General features: G+C 43.6%; 1 protein-coding gene across 1 annotated transcript in view; it reads left to right on the top strand.

Annotated features, from left to right (window-relative positions):
• POLN (DNA polymerase nu) overlaps window positions 1–15917 on the top strand; it is a 151217-nt gene that overhangs the window by 77322 nt on the left and 57978 nt on the right. Inside the window, exons 15-17 of the mRNA XM_014478382.2 lie at window positions 4259–4316; window positions 5198–5272; window positions 6159–6273. Of these exons, the coding sequence (XP_014333868.2) occupies window positions 4259–4316; window positions 5198–5272; window positions 6159–6273 (248 nt within the window). The remainder of the gene's footprint in view (window positions 1–4258; window positions 4317–5197; window positions 5273–6158; window positions 6274–15917) is intronic.

Below are 15917 nucleotides of genomic sequence, written 5' to 3'. Positions count from 1 at the left end.
CAATAGATGGGGAAACAATGGAAACAGTGAGAGACTTTATTTTCTTGGGCTCCAAAATCACTGCAGATGGTGACTGTAGCCATGAAATTAAAAAATGCTTACTCCTTGGAAGAAAAGCTATGACAAACCTAGACAGCACATTAAAAAGCAGAGATATTACTTTGCCAACAAAGGTCCATTTAGTCTAAGTTATGGTTTTTCCAGTGGTCATGTACAGATGTGAGAGTTGGACCATAAAGAAGACTGAGTGCCAAAGAATTGGTGCTTTCAAACTGTGGTGCTGGAGAAGACTCTTGAGAGTCCCTTGGACTGCAAGGAGATCAAATCAGTCAATCCTAAAGGAAATCAACCCTTAATAGTCATTAGAAGGACTGATGCTGAAGCTGAAGCTCCAATACTTTGGCCACCTGATGCGAAGAACTGATTCTTTGGAAAAGACCCTGATGCTGGGAAACGTTGAAGGCACGAGGAGAAAAGGGTGGCAGAGGATGAGATGGCGAAATAGCTTCACCAACTCAATGGACATGAGTTTGAGCAAACTGCAGGAGATAGCGGAAGACAGGGAAGCCTGGCGTGCTGCAGCCCATGGGGTCACAAAGAGTTGGACACGAGTGAGTGAACAACAACAAATCCTGTTTATAGTTGAATAAAAATAATAAAACACCTATGAATAAGTTTAACAAAGGAAGTCAAATTGCACATCCTGAGATGCAGTCCCTTGCTGGCCGGGTTCCGCCTTTGGCTGCTGCAGAGCTCCCTGTCTCTATCCACACCAGCGGTGTCCACGCCGGGGCTGACCTCCACTCCCCTCCCCTGGCTCTGTTGCCTGTACCGTTGCCGTCGGGTCAGTGAACACTGCCCCGGGAGTCAGCTTTCTCAGGACACCACGCCTATCACTTCATCTCTGTCACTGCAGACAGAAGTGAGGGCTGTGCTCAGAAACTCAATTTCAGAGAGAGCAGCCTAGAAAGGGGAAAATAAAAAAGTGACTGTTCAGGGGAGAACGTAGCAAACACCATTTCAGAGCAAGGTCAACGTCAGCAGTGACGGGTCACGCTGACAGCAGGCACCCTTGACCTGCCGGCATGAGAAGGGCACTTATCTCGGAGGCCTCCCTCCCCAAACCCGCAACCCTGGTCTAACCACGAGAAAAACAACAAGCAGATCCCAGCTGAGGGATGTGCTGCCTGACCAGCCCTCAGAACAAGGTCATAAAAAACAAAATCTGGGAAGCTGCCACAGCCAAGGAGCTGAGGAAACCAGACGACCGAACATGATGCGAGGTCCTGGGTAGGGTCTTGGGGCAGAAAAAGGACTTCAGGTGAAAACTGGTGAAATCGAAATAAAGTATGGAATTAGTAATAATGTATTGATGCTGGTTTCTTAATTGTGTCAAATACCCTAAAAACGTAAGATGCTAGCAATATAGGAAGCTCAGTGAGGGGCCTATACTGTGTTCCTAACTTTTCTGTAAGACTGTTCTACAATAAAATGGTTACTTTTTTATGTTCTCCATCAAAATATTCTGGTTCTATTTTTAACAACTGATTTAATAACTGTTATCTCTAGACATATTTGGGACACTTCATAAGAGCAGTTCTGATTGAAAGTAATTTATTTTTTGTTTGGTGATTGTACATTCCACTAGTCTCCAGTCAGCATTAACAACATTTTTATCTGGCTTGTTTTAAGATTAACTTAAGGGAACTAAGCCTTAAACTCTTCTTTCCCTGCAACTTGACAGTGAAAGATGGTGTTCAAGGTTGAGGTTCTCTGCCAGAGTCAGATGCCAGAGCCTCCCTTCTGCTCACCGTGGACAGAGCAGCTTCCGTGTAATAACAGAAAAGAAGACGCCATTTGAGATGAGCGAAAGTTGCCTGAGAATTGAGCTCAGGTCTCTCAGCCGTGGTAGGGGAGGAAAAAAAGCTATACCCTTCAAGCCCCTTCTTAGCATGTCGTATGATCAAAGGACAAAATATACATTTTAACTTTCCTTAAAATGTTCAAACTGTAGAGTGTTATATAGTGTGCCATAGTGTATAAAGTGTGCTATATAGGTTACATAGTTAGTGAAGTTTCTATTATTTTTATTGGGCTTCCAAATTGTTGCAGTGGTAAAGCATCCGCCTACCAAGGCAGGAAATGAAAGAGACCCAGATTCATTCCCTGGGTTGGGAAGATCCCCTGGAGTAGGAAATGGCAACCCGCTCCAGTATTCTTGCCTGGAAAATTCTATGGACAGAGGAACCTAGTGTGCCGCGGTCCATGGGGTTACAAAGAGTCGGACACCAGAGTGAGCAGTCACTGTTATTTGATTATTTGTTATATTGTAAAACAAAAAGTAGCACTTAGTTATTAAAAAGTTTCCTTTATCTTTATCTAAAGGTAATCACATTTCTGCTTTCTCAGGACAAATAAGCTTCTTTATCCCTCTTTCCGTTGGTAAAGCAACTTTCATTAAGCTGATGTTTTATGGGCCATGGAAGGGAAATGACTTTAGGAGCCGAGTCCTTGCTTGCTGGATGAGCCTACACCGAGCTGTGCTCACCAAGAGCTTTTAGCCGAGTGTGCTAGTTACAGTCTGGTCTGATCCCAGTTTGACATGCTATTAGTCAGAGAACATATTCTGTTTTATACAATTATAGACCCTGACATTACTCAGAGTGAGTTGATTTTGTAGATGTTCTTCTATTAACTTGAGAAAAGTCTGTTCCTAGAAAATTGAAATGTTTTAATATGAAAGTGTTGGACTTTTGTTGAATGCTTATGTCCTGTTGTGGTGATGATGTGTTTTTGTCCTTTATCCTACGAATCTGGTGTATTATATTAAATTTTTTTTTGCATTTCTGAGATAAATCCCCGTTGGCTGCGTACAAAACCCTTTTTGTGTGTTGCTAGTTTCAGCGTGCTAATATCGACTGAGGATCCTTGTGCCTGTTTATGGAGGATGTTGTATTTGGTATCTGGTTTTAGCATCAGGATAACACTTCATAGAATGAGTTGGCAAGCTCCTCACTCTGCCATTCTGGAAGTACCTTTCATTGCTAACTTTTTTTGAGAGTTCCTTTTTTTTGGCCGTACTATATGGCGTGTGGAATCGAGTTCCCTGAACAGGGATTGAGCCCATGGCCCCTGCATGGGGCGGCAGAGTCTCAGCCACTGAACCACCAGGGAAGTCTGAGAGTTCTTTATATGTTTTGAATCCAACGTGATTTGCAAAAAACAAAAGTAAGTTTGATGGAGTCCAGTTTTTCATTGTTTTCTTTACGGACCATGCTGAAGGGGTATATCTAAGAATTCTTTGTCTAATGCAAGATTACACAGATTTTCTCTTAAATTTTCCTCTAAAAGTTTTAGAGTTTTGCATTTTACATTTATATTTATAATCCACAATTTATAGAATCAGCTTGTTGATAGCTAAGAAAATACTGCTAATATTTTAATTAGGATTGTGTTGAATTTATAGATCAATTTGGGAGTCATTGGCATATTAATGTTGAATGTTCTAATCCATGAACATGGTATATCTTTCCATTTATTTAGGACTATTAATTTTCTTTTATCAGGATTCTGTAGTTTTCAACATACAAATTTATACCTGAATGTTTTGGGGGTGCTGTTATTAATATAAATGGCATTGTTTATTTAATTTCAATGTCTGATTATTCATTGGCACTGTGTAAACATAGAATTGACTTTTGTATGTTGACTCTACATTGATACTTTGGTCTACCCACCAAAATTGTGCTTCAGTATTAGTTGTATTAAGATGGATACACATATGCATAACACATTGGCATTGGTTATTTTGTTAGGGTTTAATAAAATATGACACATTTAGGGGCTTCCCTTGGTGGTCCAGTGACAGAGAGCTCCCAAAGCAGGGAAGCCAGGTCCCATCCCTGGTCAGGGAACTGGATCCCAGGTGCCGTCCCTGAGAGTTCAAACGCTGCAGCTAAGACCTGGGGCAGCCAGGTAAATAAATGTATTTTTGGTTCTTCCAGTTTACTGCTACCAACCCGTCTCTCTCCACCCTCCTCATGCGTGTGTGTTCAGTCATATAACCCCATGGGCTGCAGCCCACCGGGCTCCTCTGTCCATGGACTTTTCCAGGCAAGAATACTGGAGTGGGTTGCCATTTCCTTCTCCAAAAAATATATATATATATTTTAAATGTAACACATTTTAAATACCGTTAAATGATTCAGATTAAAAGAAGATATTTCAGCTAAAGCAGTTTCCCTTCTATTATTCGCAGAATATCCAAGGTATCTCCAAGCACCCAATTCAGATAACTAAACCTCAGAGTTTTAAAGGTAACACATTTCTTTTTATTTCACAAAAATCTTGAGCAACGTTTTTTTTTAAGCCTAGAAATGTTTGTAATTGTTTTGCTATCTAAGTAACTGCTTTTCTTTCCTGAAGTTCTCTTCTGTATTTGCGTGACCAGGATTTAAATATACACAGAAAAATAAAACTCAGCTCAAGTGGCACGGCCCCTCCCCTCTAGCGGTTTCTAAGTGAAAGTGGATGATAAATTACCCCGGGAAAGAGGCTCCCCTCCCACTGCCTCTCCCCCACCAGCTTCCCAACAGAGAAGAGACAGACAACGGAGCTGGCTTTTATTAAGGTCTGAAAATTACTGGACATGTTTGTAAAAGTGTAGTCACACTCTTCTTTGTCTCCATCCACTCCACTGCCCTGAGGGTGATGACATTTCTGAGAAAGAAAAGGTCAAGTCTGAGCAAAGCCGGCTTCTGTGGCCTGTTCCCAGTAAACTCCTGCCCACTTGCTTTCGGGAACTGCTGCTTCCAGAAGGTCGAAGCGAAACAGTGACGCGCCATGAGCTTTGCGTGAACAGAGCTCCTGGAGGTAGGCAGCAGCTTGGCCTGCGCCAGCCCTGCACCGCACATTCCGCGGGGAGACCTTCCCCAAGGAGGCCTCCTATTGGTGAGGCGCAGAGGGCCAGTGTTTGACCTTTTCTTCACTGAGAATTGTAGACAGAACAGGAAATTTTAACAGCAGAAAATCTAGTTTGCTTTCAGCAGTCTTATGATGTTTTAAAATTGCATTAAGAAAAATCAGGAAAATACTCTTCTGACTTCCGAGTGATGTTAAAATAACTGTGTGTGAGGAATAGCTATGAATCAGCTCAACGACCAGTTCACCAAGTGCTCTTGAACTCATAACGATTCAGGTGAAGAGGACGAACTCAGCATCTCCCCAAGGACGGCGTTTGTTTCATCCGAAGGCTACACCTTCCTGGCAGCAGGTACGTGCCAGCAGACACAGCATGCCACTGGAGCCCACCTTACGTGCTTCACGTGTTCAAATGCTTAGAAACCGAGTAATCCAAAGGCGCTTACAGAACTCGCTCCTGAAGGTAAACCCCAGGCAGATATTTACGTGAAGCCGAGGCTTCTTATGCCCAGTAGGCGAGGGCAGCTCTGCCTCCTGGGCTTCTTCACGTGACTGCACCTAGAGCCAAGATTCCCTGCTAGGCCCCCCAAGTCCACCTCCCCCTTCTGTCCTGTCCCCCCGGTGCCCCTTCCCACTCTGCCCTCAGCCCCACCGCCAGCCCCGCACGGAGCCTTCTCCCCCGCATGGAGCCTTCTCCCCGGTGTGGTCTTGCTCCCTCCTCCAACCTCTTTGCCTCTGCTACCTCGTCCCTTTCTCAATGACACGTCACAGCAGCAACCTCCCCACACACACTCACTCTGGAACCTCCTCCTCTTGATCTGTCTTTCCCATTTCATTGCTCGCCTTCCAACACACGGAATAATTCACCCAAACCGTCTCCCTCTCCTCGAGTAGCAGCTCCACACGGAAGGGACCGCCATCCGTCTTGTTCACTAGCGCACCCCAGGCACACAGCCTGGCACAGAGAGAGCCCTTCTGAACCTCTGATGTTCTGATGACTCGATCAATGAGTGCGGCCCCCTGGAGGCCTTGCCAGCCTTACAGAAGAGGTCTCCCGGACTCTTAGCACCAGGGATGGCGAACAGCCCAATGCCCAGGGGCCTGGCAGGTGGGAGGTGGGCGTGCCGACCTTGATTCCCCTCCCTGTGGGGAGGGGAGATTGAGGTTGCCCGGGCTGGGTGGCAACAATGAGGCGTGTGTGGATAGGTTCTGAATTAACGCAGAGCTCTATCTGACAGACTTCTCGCAGATCGAATTGCGCATTCTTGCACACTTATCTGGGGACCCAGAACTTTTGAAGTTATTCCAGGAATCTGAGAGAGATGATGTATTTTCCACCCTGACTTCACAGTGGTAAGATATACGCGCTCATAACAGTATCAGATCCACAGGAATGCAGGCATGATTTTAAAAACCTGAAGTTGGTCCAAACCTGTTTTCAATAAGAAATTATGTTTTTCTCTAGTAGTTTAATCTTTTTGAAAAGAGTAGATAGCTAGGATGCCAAGCGTCTCCTAAGTATGAAAGAGGTGGTTGTTCTTCAGCTCCAGAAGGGGCGTAGATTGCTGAGGAATGTACCAGAAATATCAAAAAATCAAAAGTGAAAGTCACGTGTGCCTCCAGATGAGTGTCAGTCGGAGAAGACAGAGCCCAGGGCCTGCAGGCAGCCTGGTGGCAACCCCGGCGTTGCCTCTGCGCCCTCAGCTGCTGTTTGGGGCAAAGCAAGCCTGCACTCAACTCCTGTTCCTTCTCACTGCCGGCTCCTTCTTGCTTTTTTGTTTTGCCTACTTAGGCTTTTCTTCTTTCAGTTTGAAGCCTGGAATTCCTCCCATCTAAGGCAATGAGCACCTTTCTTGAGGATGCAGTTGTCCCGAGGTCCAGAGTCAGTAAGAGCAGGCTTAGACCCTGCCCACCCCTCCTGCCCACCCCCAGCTCAGCGGCTCTCAGAGGCCAGGTGGACCCGGTGCTGCCAAGTCCCGGAGCTTGCTCCCCTCCCAGGCTCCCAGGGAAAGGCCCTTCTCCTTAGTGTGCCCTGTGTGCTCTTTTAGAAAGTGTGATATAATTCACATGTCATAAAATCCACCCTTTGAGAGTGTACAATTGTGATATAATTCACGTGCCGTAAAACCCACCCTTTGAGAGTGTACAATTGTGATATAATTCACGTGCCGTAAAACCCACCCTTTGAGAGTGTACAATTGAGATATAATTCACGTGCCGTAAAACCCACCCTTTGAGAGTGTACAATTGTGATATAATTCACGTGCCGTAAAACCCACCCTTTTCGAGTGTACAATTGAGATATAATTCACGTGCCGTAAAACCCACCCTTTTCGAGTGTACAATTGTGATATAATTCACGTGCCGTAAAACCCACCCTTTTCGAGTGTACAATTGTGATATAATTCACGTGCCGTAAAACCCACCCTTTTCGAGTGTACAATTGTGATATAATTCACGTGCCGTAAAACCCACCCTTTTCGAGTGTACAATTGAGATATAATTCACGTGCCGTAAAACCCACCCTTTTCGAGTGTACAATTGAGATATAATTCACGTGCCGTAAAACCCACCCTTTTCGAGTGTACAATTGAGATAAAATTCACGTGCCGTAAAACCCACCCTTTTTCGAGTGTACAATTGAGATATAATTCACGTGCCGTAAAACCCACCCTTTTCGAGTGTACAATTGAGATATAATTCACGTGCCGTAAAACCCACCCTTTTCGAGTGTACAATTGAGATAAAATTCACGTGCCGTAAAACCCACCCTTTGAGAGTGTACAATTGAGTGGGTTTTAGTGCGTTCACAAGGTCTGGCAGCCACGGCCACTGTCTAATTCCAGAGCATCTGCATTCCTTAAAGAGAACCCCCCCAGGAGTCGGTCCTCAACCTCGTCCCCGTGGAAAGCATTTGTCTGCTTTCCGTCTCCTACACATTCGTCTGTTCTGGACAGTTCACAGTAATGGAATCATACAGAGCATGGCCTCTTGTAGCTGTCTTCTCTCACTGAACGTGATGTTTCCAAAGTCCATCCATGCTGAAGCACATGTCAATACTGCATTATTTTTTGTGGCTGAATAATATTCCTTTCTGTGGAATAATGTATTCTGTGTGTGTGTGTATATATATATATATAAAAATTATGGATGAGAATGGAATTATGGAATATATATTATATATATGTACTAATATATATTAGTATAAACAGGCAAATAATATTCCATATTCCATTTATTTATCCCTTTATCAGTTGATGTATATTTGGGTTGTTTCCACCTTTTGACTATTATGAATAATACTGCTGTGAACATTCATGCACAAAACTTTATGTGGAAATATATTTTAATTTCTCTTGGATAGATACCTAGTCTATCTGAGTCATATGGTAATTCTATGTTTAACTTTTTAAAATTGTGGTAAAATAACAAAATTTATCATCTCAACCATTTTTAAATGGTTTTAAATTTGTATCACAGCAGTAGCAACTATATTTAATTTTTTGAGGAATTATTGAACTAGTTTCCAAAATAGCTGCACCATTTTATACCCCACAAACTGCACAGGTCTCCAGTTTACCCACCTTCTTGCCAGTACCGTTTCTCTCTCTTTTTTATTCTAACCGTCCCCTTGGGTGTGGAGTAGTATCTTTGCAGTTTGGTTTGCACGTCCTTGATGACCACCGATGTTGAGGATCTCGTCCTATTCTCTCGTTGTCTCTTCCCCTCTCCTGCACCATGACCGCCAATGTTGAGGATCTCGTCTTATTCTCTCTCATTGTCTCTTTCCCTCTCCTGCACCTTTACACAAACCCACCTGGTGTTTTGCTCACCACAGCTTTCTCTGTGCTTCTTCCAGAAGATGCACTTTCTTCCATTTCAGTTTCTCTCCAGTAAGGATATAAGCAACATAGAATTTTCAAGACATGGAATAGAGTTAGTAATACCCCTGCCCTCTCTCCAGAGGTGTGCAAAGTCTGAGAACAGTGTTTCTACCTAGGCAGGAAGAGTGTTTTGTTTGCCTGGTTCACGTTTGAGCTTCACTGCCATCTGAGTGTGCTGGTGGAATGGTGCCCTGGAGTTCTCCTTACAATGTGTGAGAGAATCTGTTTGTGATTCAGGGGGAGTGCTTGTGCATAGATCACGAAGGGTGTTTTTTGTTGAGTGAGCCAAGAGCAACTCTGGCTGTTGCTGACCAAGTGTTACAGAAAAACATTCTTGTCAAAGTGTCAGGCGAAGGATGCAGCTAAAGCAATGCTGGAGGAAAGTGCGCAGCACCTAACACTCCATCAGAAATGAGGAGAGACCTCAGATAAACAGCCTAGGCTGCCTCAAGAAACCTGAGAAAGATGAGGAAGGAGGAAGGAAACAGTAAAGATAAGGGCAGAAACCGATGACATTGAAAAATAGAAAACAACAGCAAAAATCAATGGAAAAAAGTTGATTCTTCAAAAAAATAAAATTATCAGACTCTAGCAAGACTGACAAAAATAAAAATAGAGAAGACACAGATCATCAGAATCAGGATGGATTTAGAACAGGGTATTAGTACATTATTACTAAACAGATTCTGCAGACATCAAGAAGACAGTAAGGAAACACCATAAACAACTTCATGCTCAAAAATTCAGAAGAAATGGATCGATTTCTTGAAAACCACAAACTATCGAAACCCAACTCTGATGAAATCGATAACATGAATAGTCCTTGAACTTTTCATTTAAAATCTCCTGGTAAGAGAGAGATTTGGCAGGGCCAGATGTCTTCCATGGAGTATTTTACCAAATGTTGAAAGAATTAACACCAGTTTTATATGACCCCTTTCAGAAAGTAGAAGAGGAGCACTTCCCAGTCGTACTTGCGAAGCTAGTGTTGTCCCAATACCAAAACCAGACAAAGAATAAAAAACAAAATAAAATAAAACCCCACATAGACCAATATCACTCCTGAATTTAGATGTGAAAAATCCTCAGCAAAATATTAGCAAACCAAATCCAGCAACATAAAAAACTATACACTGTGTCCAAGTGGGATTTATTCCAGATGGGCAAGGCTGGTTTAATATTAGAAAATCAATCAGTGTGGTCCAATATATGATCAAGCCAAAGAAATAATATGATGATATCCACTGACCCAGACAAAGCACCTGACAAAATCCAACACCCATTCATGGTAAAAATCCTTGGGAATCTAGAAATACAGGGGAGCAACCCCAACTTGATAAAGAACATCTATTAAAAAAAAACTACAGCCAACAGCATATTGCATGGTAAAAGGCTGAATGCCTTCCAGTCCAAGTTCGATGCATGAGACAGAGCTCTCGGGGCTGGTGCACTGGGGTGACCCTGAAGGATGGGATGGGAGGGATGTGAGAGGGGGGTTCAGGATGGGGAGCACATGTACACCCATGGCGGATTCATGTGAATGCATGCCAAAAAACACCACAATATTGTAAAGTAATTAGCCTCCAATTAAAATAAATAAATTTAAAAAAAAAAGATCAGTAACAACTTAGTACTGAATGTGGAAGTTCTGGCCACTAAATGAGTCAAGGAAAAGAAATAAATGGTATACAGATTGGAAAGGAAGATCTAAAGCTGTATTTGTAGGTGGTATGATTGTCTATATAGGAAGTCTTAGCGTATATATAAGAAAACAATATTTTTCAACTTCTACAACTAGTAAGTGAGTTTAGCAAGGCTGCAAGACACAGTACCAATATACAGAAGTCAGCTGCATTTCTATAAATGGACAACAAACCATGAAGAAATTGAAATTAAAAATGTAATACAATTTACATTCACCCCAAAGATAATGAAATACTTACTTCAGTTGGCCTTCCCAGGTGGTGCTAGTGGTAAGGAACCCGCCTGCCAGTGCAGGAGATGTAAGAGATACGGGTTCAATCCCTGGGTCAGGAAGATTCCCTGGAATAGGAAATGGAAACCCACTCCAATATTCTTGCCTGGGAAATTCCATGGACAGTGGAGCCTGGTGGGCTACAGTCCATAGTATCGCAAAGAGTCAGACACGACTGAAGCAACTTAGCACACATGAATGCAGGCATTCAATTAACAAAATATGTATAGGATCTGTATGTCTGAAACTACAAAATGCTGATGAAAGAAATCAAAGATTTGATAAGTGGAATGACATCCTGTGTTTGTGGAATGGAAGACATAGGACAGTAAATATGTCAGTTCTCCCTAAAATGATCCATAGGCTTAATTCAATGCTATTAAAACCTAAGCAAGTTTTGTAGACAAGGACAAGCTGACTCTAAAATGTAAATGAAGAGGCATGGCCCTAGAATACCAAAAACAATCTTGACAAAGGAGAGTGGGAGGAATCACTGCCTGGTATTAAGACTTAATACACAGTAATCAAGAGAGTGTGGTATTGGCAGAGGAACAGATACACAGACCAGCGGAACAGAAAAGAGAACCAGAAATACACCCACGCAAACAGGCTCCACTGATTTCAGGGAAAGTACAAAGTCCCAGACAGAAAACAATTCTCTTCCGACTCATGCTAAGCTGATCACTCACAAAGCCACCTTGAGAAGTTCACTTCTATATTGGGTATTGTATATGTCTTTCCTGCATTTTTTTGTATCTTGTACTAGTTTGGGGGAGAGCTTCAAAAATAAGAAGCTTTTAATATTTGTGTGATGGTTGCTTCTAATTTCCTACCAGCAGCAGCAATCCAGCACTTGTGACTTAGACTATAATTAGTTGCTTTGGAAATGATTTTTGTGTTCCAAACAGAGGACTAGAATAGCACGTGGTGAAACAGCCGCAGGATCAAACGACTCTTAAAAGTGTTTGTTTCATGGAAATGGCTTATTGTTAGAAACACAAAAAGTGAAAAGGCAATTCAGTGTTGTATTCTGAAATATGTAATAACATTTTCAAAGAATAACAATTTTCTTGAAAAACCTTTGAAAATATGTAGATTGTATATAAAAATGGAGACTTGGGAGAAGCCTTGGAGATCATCCGTGGAGCTATGATGTGCCTGATGAAAGCCTTGATTCCCAGAGAGCCAGGCCTGCCCCTGGGCCCACATCTGAGCCAGACCAGGCCTCAGAGCCACCTCCTCCAGCTCCAGCGTCGTCACCTGAGCTCGGAAGACAACCTTCTGCACAGAGGTGGTGTCCTTCCCAGTAATCACTATGTATGTGCCCGATTAGATAGTTTCCTAAAAGTTTTACAAAATGAAGATAAAAACCATTTCTTATCAGTTGTATGTTTACCTCAACATTTTCAGACTTGAAGCTTAAAAGATAATTTTCACTGCATAATATATTAGCTTCTCTGCTTCTTAGGACTCTTCTTGGGTGCTTTTCTGAGCTATTGTCTCATAGGCAGGTGTGGCGGATAGTATCGCCGGTTGCTGCCCTTCTCTGGGGAACGATGGTGCTTCCCTGTCCGGGAGATGTCAGACTTGGGTGTGTGATTTGCTCTGGCTAATGGCAGTAAGCAAAAGGGACACGGGTCACACCTACACTGAGGCTTTAAGCAACGCACGCTTCCTCCATCTCTTTTCTCTCTATTCTGGCAACATTGACAGAGGCTGCCCAGTCATCCTGCATTATAAACGGTGGACCAGCCCTGCGACGGGAAGGAGGTGACGATGAGAACACAGCACTCTTGCTGCTGTTAGTGTGGTTTCAGAGTGACTTACATGGCGATATAACTTGGCCTGTCATAGAGTCTACAGGACTGGGTGCCAGGAGTGAGATACCGCCGCGTGGAGTCCTAAAACTGTGGCACTGGCTCCAGGGCCTGGTGGACTGCAGCGGGGGGACGTCTGCTGGAGGCTGGAGGGTGGCACTTGGTACACGGTGTAAGTGAAGGTCGCTCAGTCATGTCTGACTCTTTGCGACCCCATGGACTATAGTCCATGGAATTCTCAAGGCCAGAATACTGGAGTGGGTAGTATTCCACTCCAGAGGATCTTCCCAACCCAGGGATCAAATCCAGGTCTCCCTCACTGCAGGTGGGTTCTTTACCAGCTGAACCACTAGGGAAGCCCAAGGTATGTGGTATGTATGGCAGTTGGTAAAACTGTCACCTGTGATGACTTGTGAAGTAGCCGGAGACCCAGCTTCCATTCCTGGGTTGGGAAGATCCCTGGAGAAGGCAATGGCAACCCACTCCAGTATGCTCACCTGGGAAATCCCATGGACAGAGGAGCCTGGCAGGCTACAGTCCAGGGGTCTCAAGAGTTGGACACAGGCACCAAGATCATACCCTAATGAGCTGAGGTTTTGGGCCAGCAGAATGCTAGAGCGTGCTTTGGTGGCTGGTATCTGCATTGGACAGGGTACTGTAAGACACACTCAGAAAACAGCTATCTGGTGTACAAGTAGGAATGAAAAGAAATAAGGAGATTCCAAAAAACAGAAATTTTACACATCTGAGTATAGTTCTCACCTCCAACCAGTAAAAGGTGAATCTGAAAAGGGCTCTGAATGACAAAAGCCGGTCAAAGCACTGCCTTCCACAAATTAGCTATATGGCTCTGATGCCTCCTGTTAACATCTCTGAAAGAGTTAAGATGACACCCATAAGTCCTTGCAGAGACTAATGGTAGCTTTCTCCCAGTTCCTGATAAGCTTCAGGTGCCTGCATGGAAGTCCAGAGAGAGGGTGCATCTCTCTCTCGGTGAATTGTGGGTGCATCTGTTGGCACATGGAGCTGACTGAAGTCAGAGAGGGCTGGTTGTGTTTCTGAGCCCTGTGCCTCTGGTCTGTGCTGGAAGACACTGTGACTGCAAACCTTGGGCCTGGTGCCTTCGATAACCAAGAAACAGCCCAGGAAACATGCTCATTTCTCCAAGGAAAAGAAATCCTTCAGTGCCTCTTACACGTAGCCAAGAAAGAGAGTGGAAAAGGAGGTCCCAGGAGTGGAGAAAATGGCCACGGCGAACAGGTGACTGAGCAAGGGTCCTTTCTGAGAAGGTCTCTCAGCCCCCGCCCAGTGAGAGATCAGAGCTGTGGTGGAAGGTTACTGTTCAGACACATGGTTACCTCTCCTTGGAGGAAGAGTGTGCTTCCTTGCCCATTGACTCAGGTTTGGCCTCATGACTTGCTACCAATGATACATGAACAGAAATGATGTTTTTCACTGATGGGTAGAAGAGCCAACCATGGTTATCCATATTTTCTTCTTCCTCTGCCATGACAACCATTGGTGTTCCAGATGTAGACTGGACTCTGTTCCTGAATAGCTTCAGCTGACCCACGATGGACATGTTGCATGAGCAGAAGGTAGGCTCTTGTTTGTGTAAGCCTTTGAGCATAGCCCAGCCTGTCCTTACTGTACAGCAAAGGTGCAACCTTTGTGCTGTCAGTACATGGGTATTTCTCCCCTAAAGATGAAATTCAATATCACATCTAACCCGCTGACGCAGATCTGTGAGTCAATATCAAATGTTCTAACCTGCATAGATTTGGCATCTCACAAGGAGAACAGAGAGAATGAGGCAGAAGAAACATTTGAAGGTATAATGGCTGACAACATTACAAAACTGATGAAAGGTATAAATCTACATACCCCAAAAGTTCAAGAACCCCTCGATACATTAAAACAGATAAAAGTGCACACTCGGCACACTAAAGTCAAGCTCATAGAAATCAAAGATAAAAAGACCCTTGAAAACCACCCAAGGGAAAATGAATCACAGCTGACTTTTTGTAGAAAGAGCAGAAACCAGGAGACACTGGAACACGTATCCTTGCCATGCCGAAAGGAAGTCAGTCTAGACGTCTAGGTCCAGAGAAGTGTCTTGCAAACATTAAGGCAAAATAGGGACCATTTGAGAAAATACGTGTCATAGACCTGCTCATGAGAAATACTGTAAGAAGCTCTTTGGGATCAAGAGGAATGATACCTCATGAAACTCTGGATCTTCAGAAAGGAATAGAGGGCACCAGAATGGCTGACTATCAAGATAAATATAAAAAACATTTTAATCTTTATTTTACATAGTTTATTATGTGTGTGTATGCGTGTGTATATACACACACATACACTATGACTTCCCCGATGGCTCAGTGGTAAAGAATTGGCCTGTAATGCAAGAGACGTGAGTTTGATCCCCGTGTCAAGAAGATTCCCTGGAGAAGGTAATAGATACCCACTCTGGTATTCTTGCTTGAGAAATGCCATGGGCAGAGGAACCTGGCAGGCTCCAGTCCATGAGGTTGCAAAGAGTCGGACACCAGTAAGCGACTAAACAACAATAACAATATACAGTTTATACATGATTTTAAATTGCCTTTGCTTGTCTGTCTCTGGCTGTGCTGGATCTCTGTTGGTGGCTCGCGCGCTCTCTAGCTGCGGAGCGCGGGGCTGCTCTTCCATGTGACGCACAGGCTTCTGGCCGTGGAGGCTCCTCTTGTTGCAGGTCCCAGGAGCAGCCGTGGGTGCTTGGCTTCAGCAGTTGTGGCTCACAGGCCCGAGAGCACAGGCTTAGTAGCACAGGCTTGGTGCATGGACTTAGTTATTCCGTGGAATCTTCCCAAACCAAGGGTCAAACCCGTCTCTCCTGCACTGGCAGGCACATTCCTACCGGCAGAGTCCCTGTATGTGGTTCTGAATTCTTGAAAAGACTAAGGTGCTTTTTTTTTTAAGATTATAGCATAGAAGTAAAATGACAGGCATTTAAAAGTACAAAGGGCGGGAGAGGGAGAATATGGAATGATGCTGTTTTCACATCTTACACGGTTGTGAAATATCATTTAAAGATATACTGTGAACTTAAAGATATAGACTGTATACTGTGATTTCTAGGACAGCCTCTAAAACAATACCAGAAAAAGTATAACTTAAAAAATCAATGGATTTTTTGTTCTAGTTCTGTGAGAAATGGACAGCTACATGTAAAAAAATGAAATTAGATCATTCTTTAACACCACACACAAAAATAAGCTCAAAATGGATTAAAGACCTAAATGTGAGACCAGAAACTATAAAACTCCTAGAGGAAAA

The sequence above is a fragment of the Bos mutus genome, chromosome 6 (assembly GCF_027580195.1).
Source record: "Bos mutus isolate GX-2022 chromosome 6, NWIPB_WYAK_1.1, whole genome shotgun sequence".
NCBI lineage: Eukaryota > Metazoa > Chordata > Mammalia > Artiodactyla > Bovidae > Bos > Bos mutus.
This window is presented reverse-complemented; position numbering and strand designations above follow the sequence as displayed.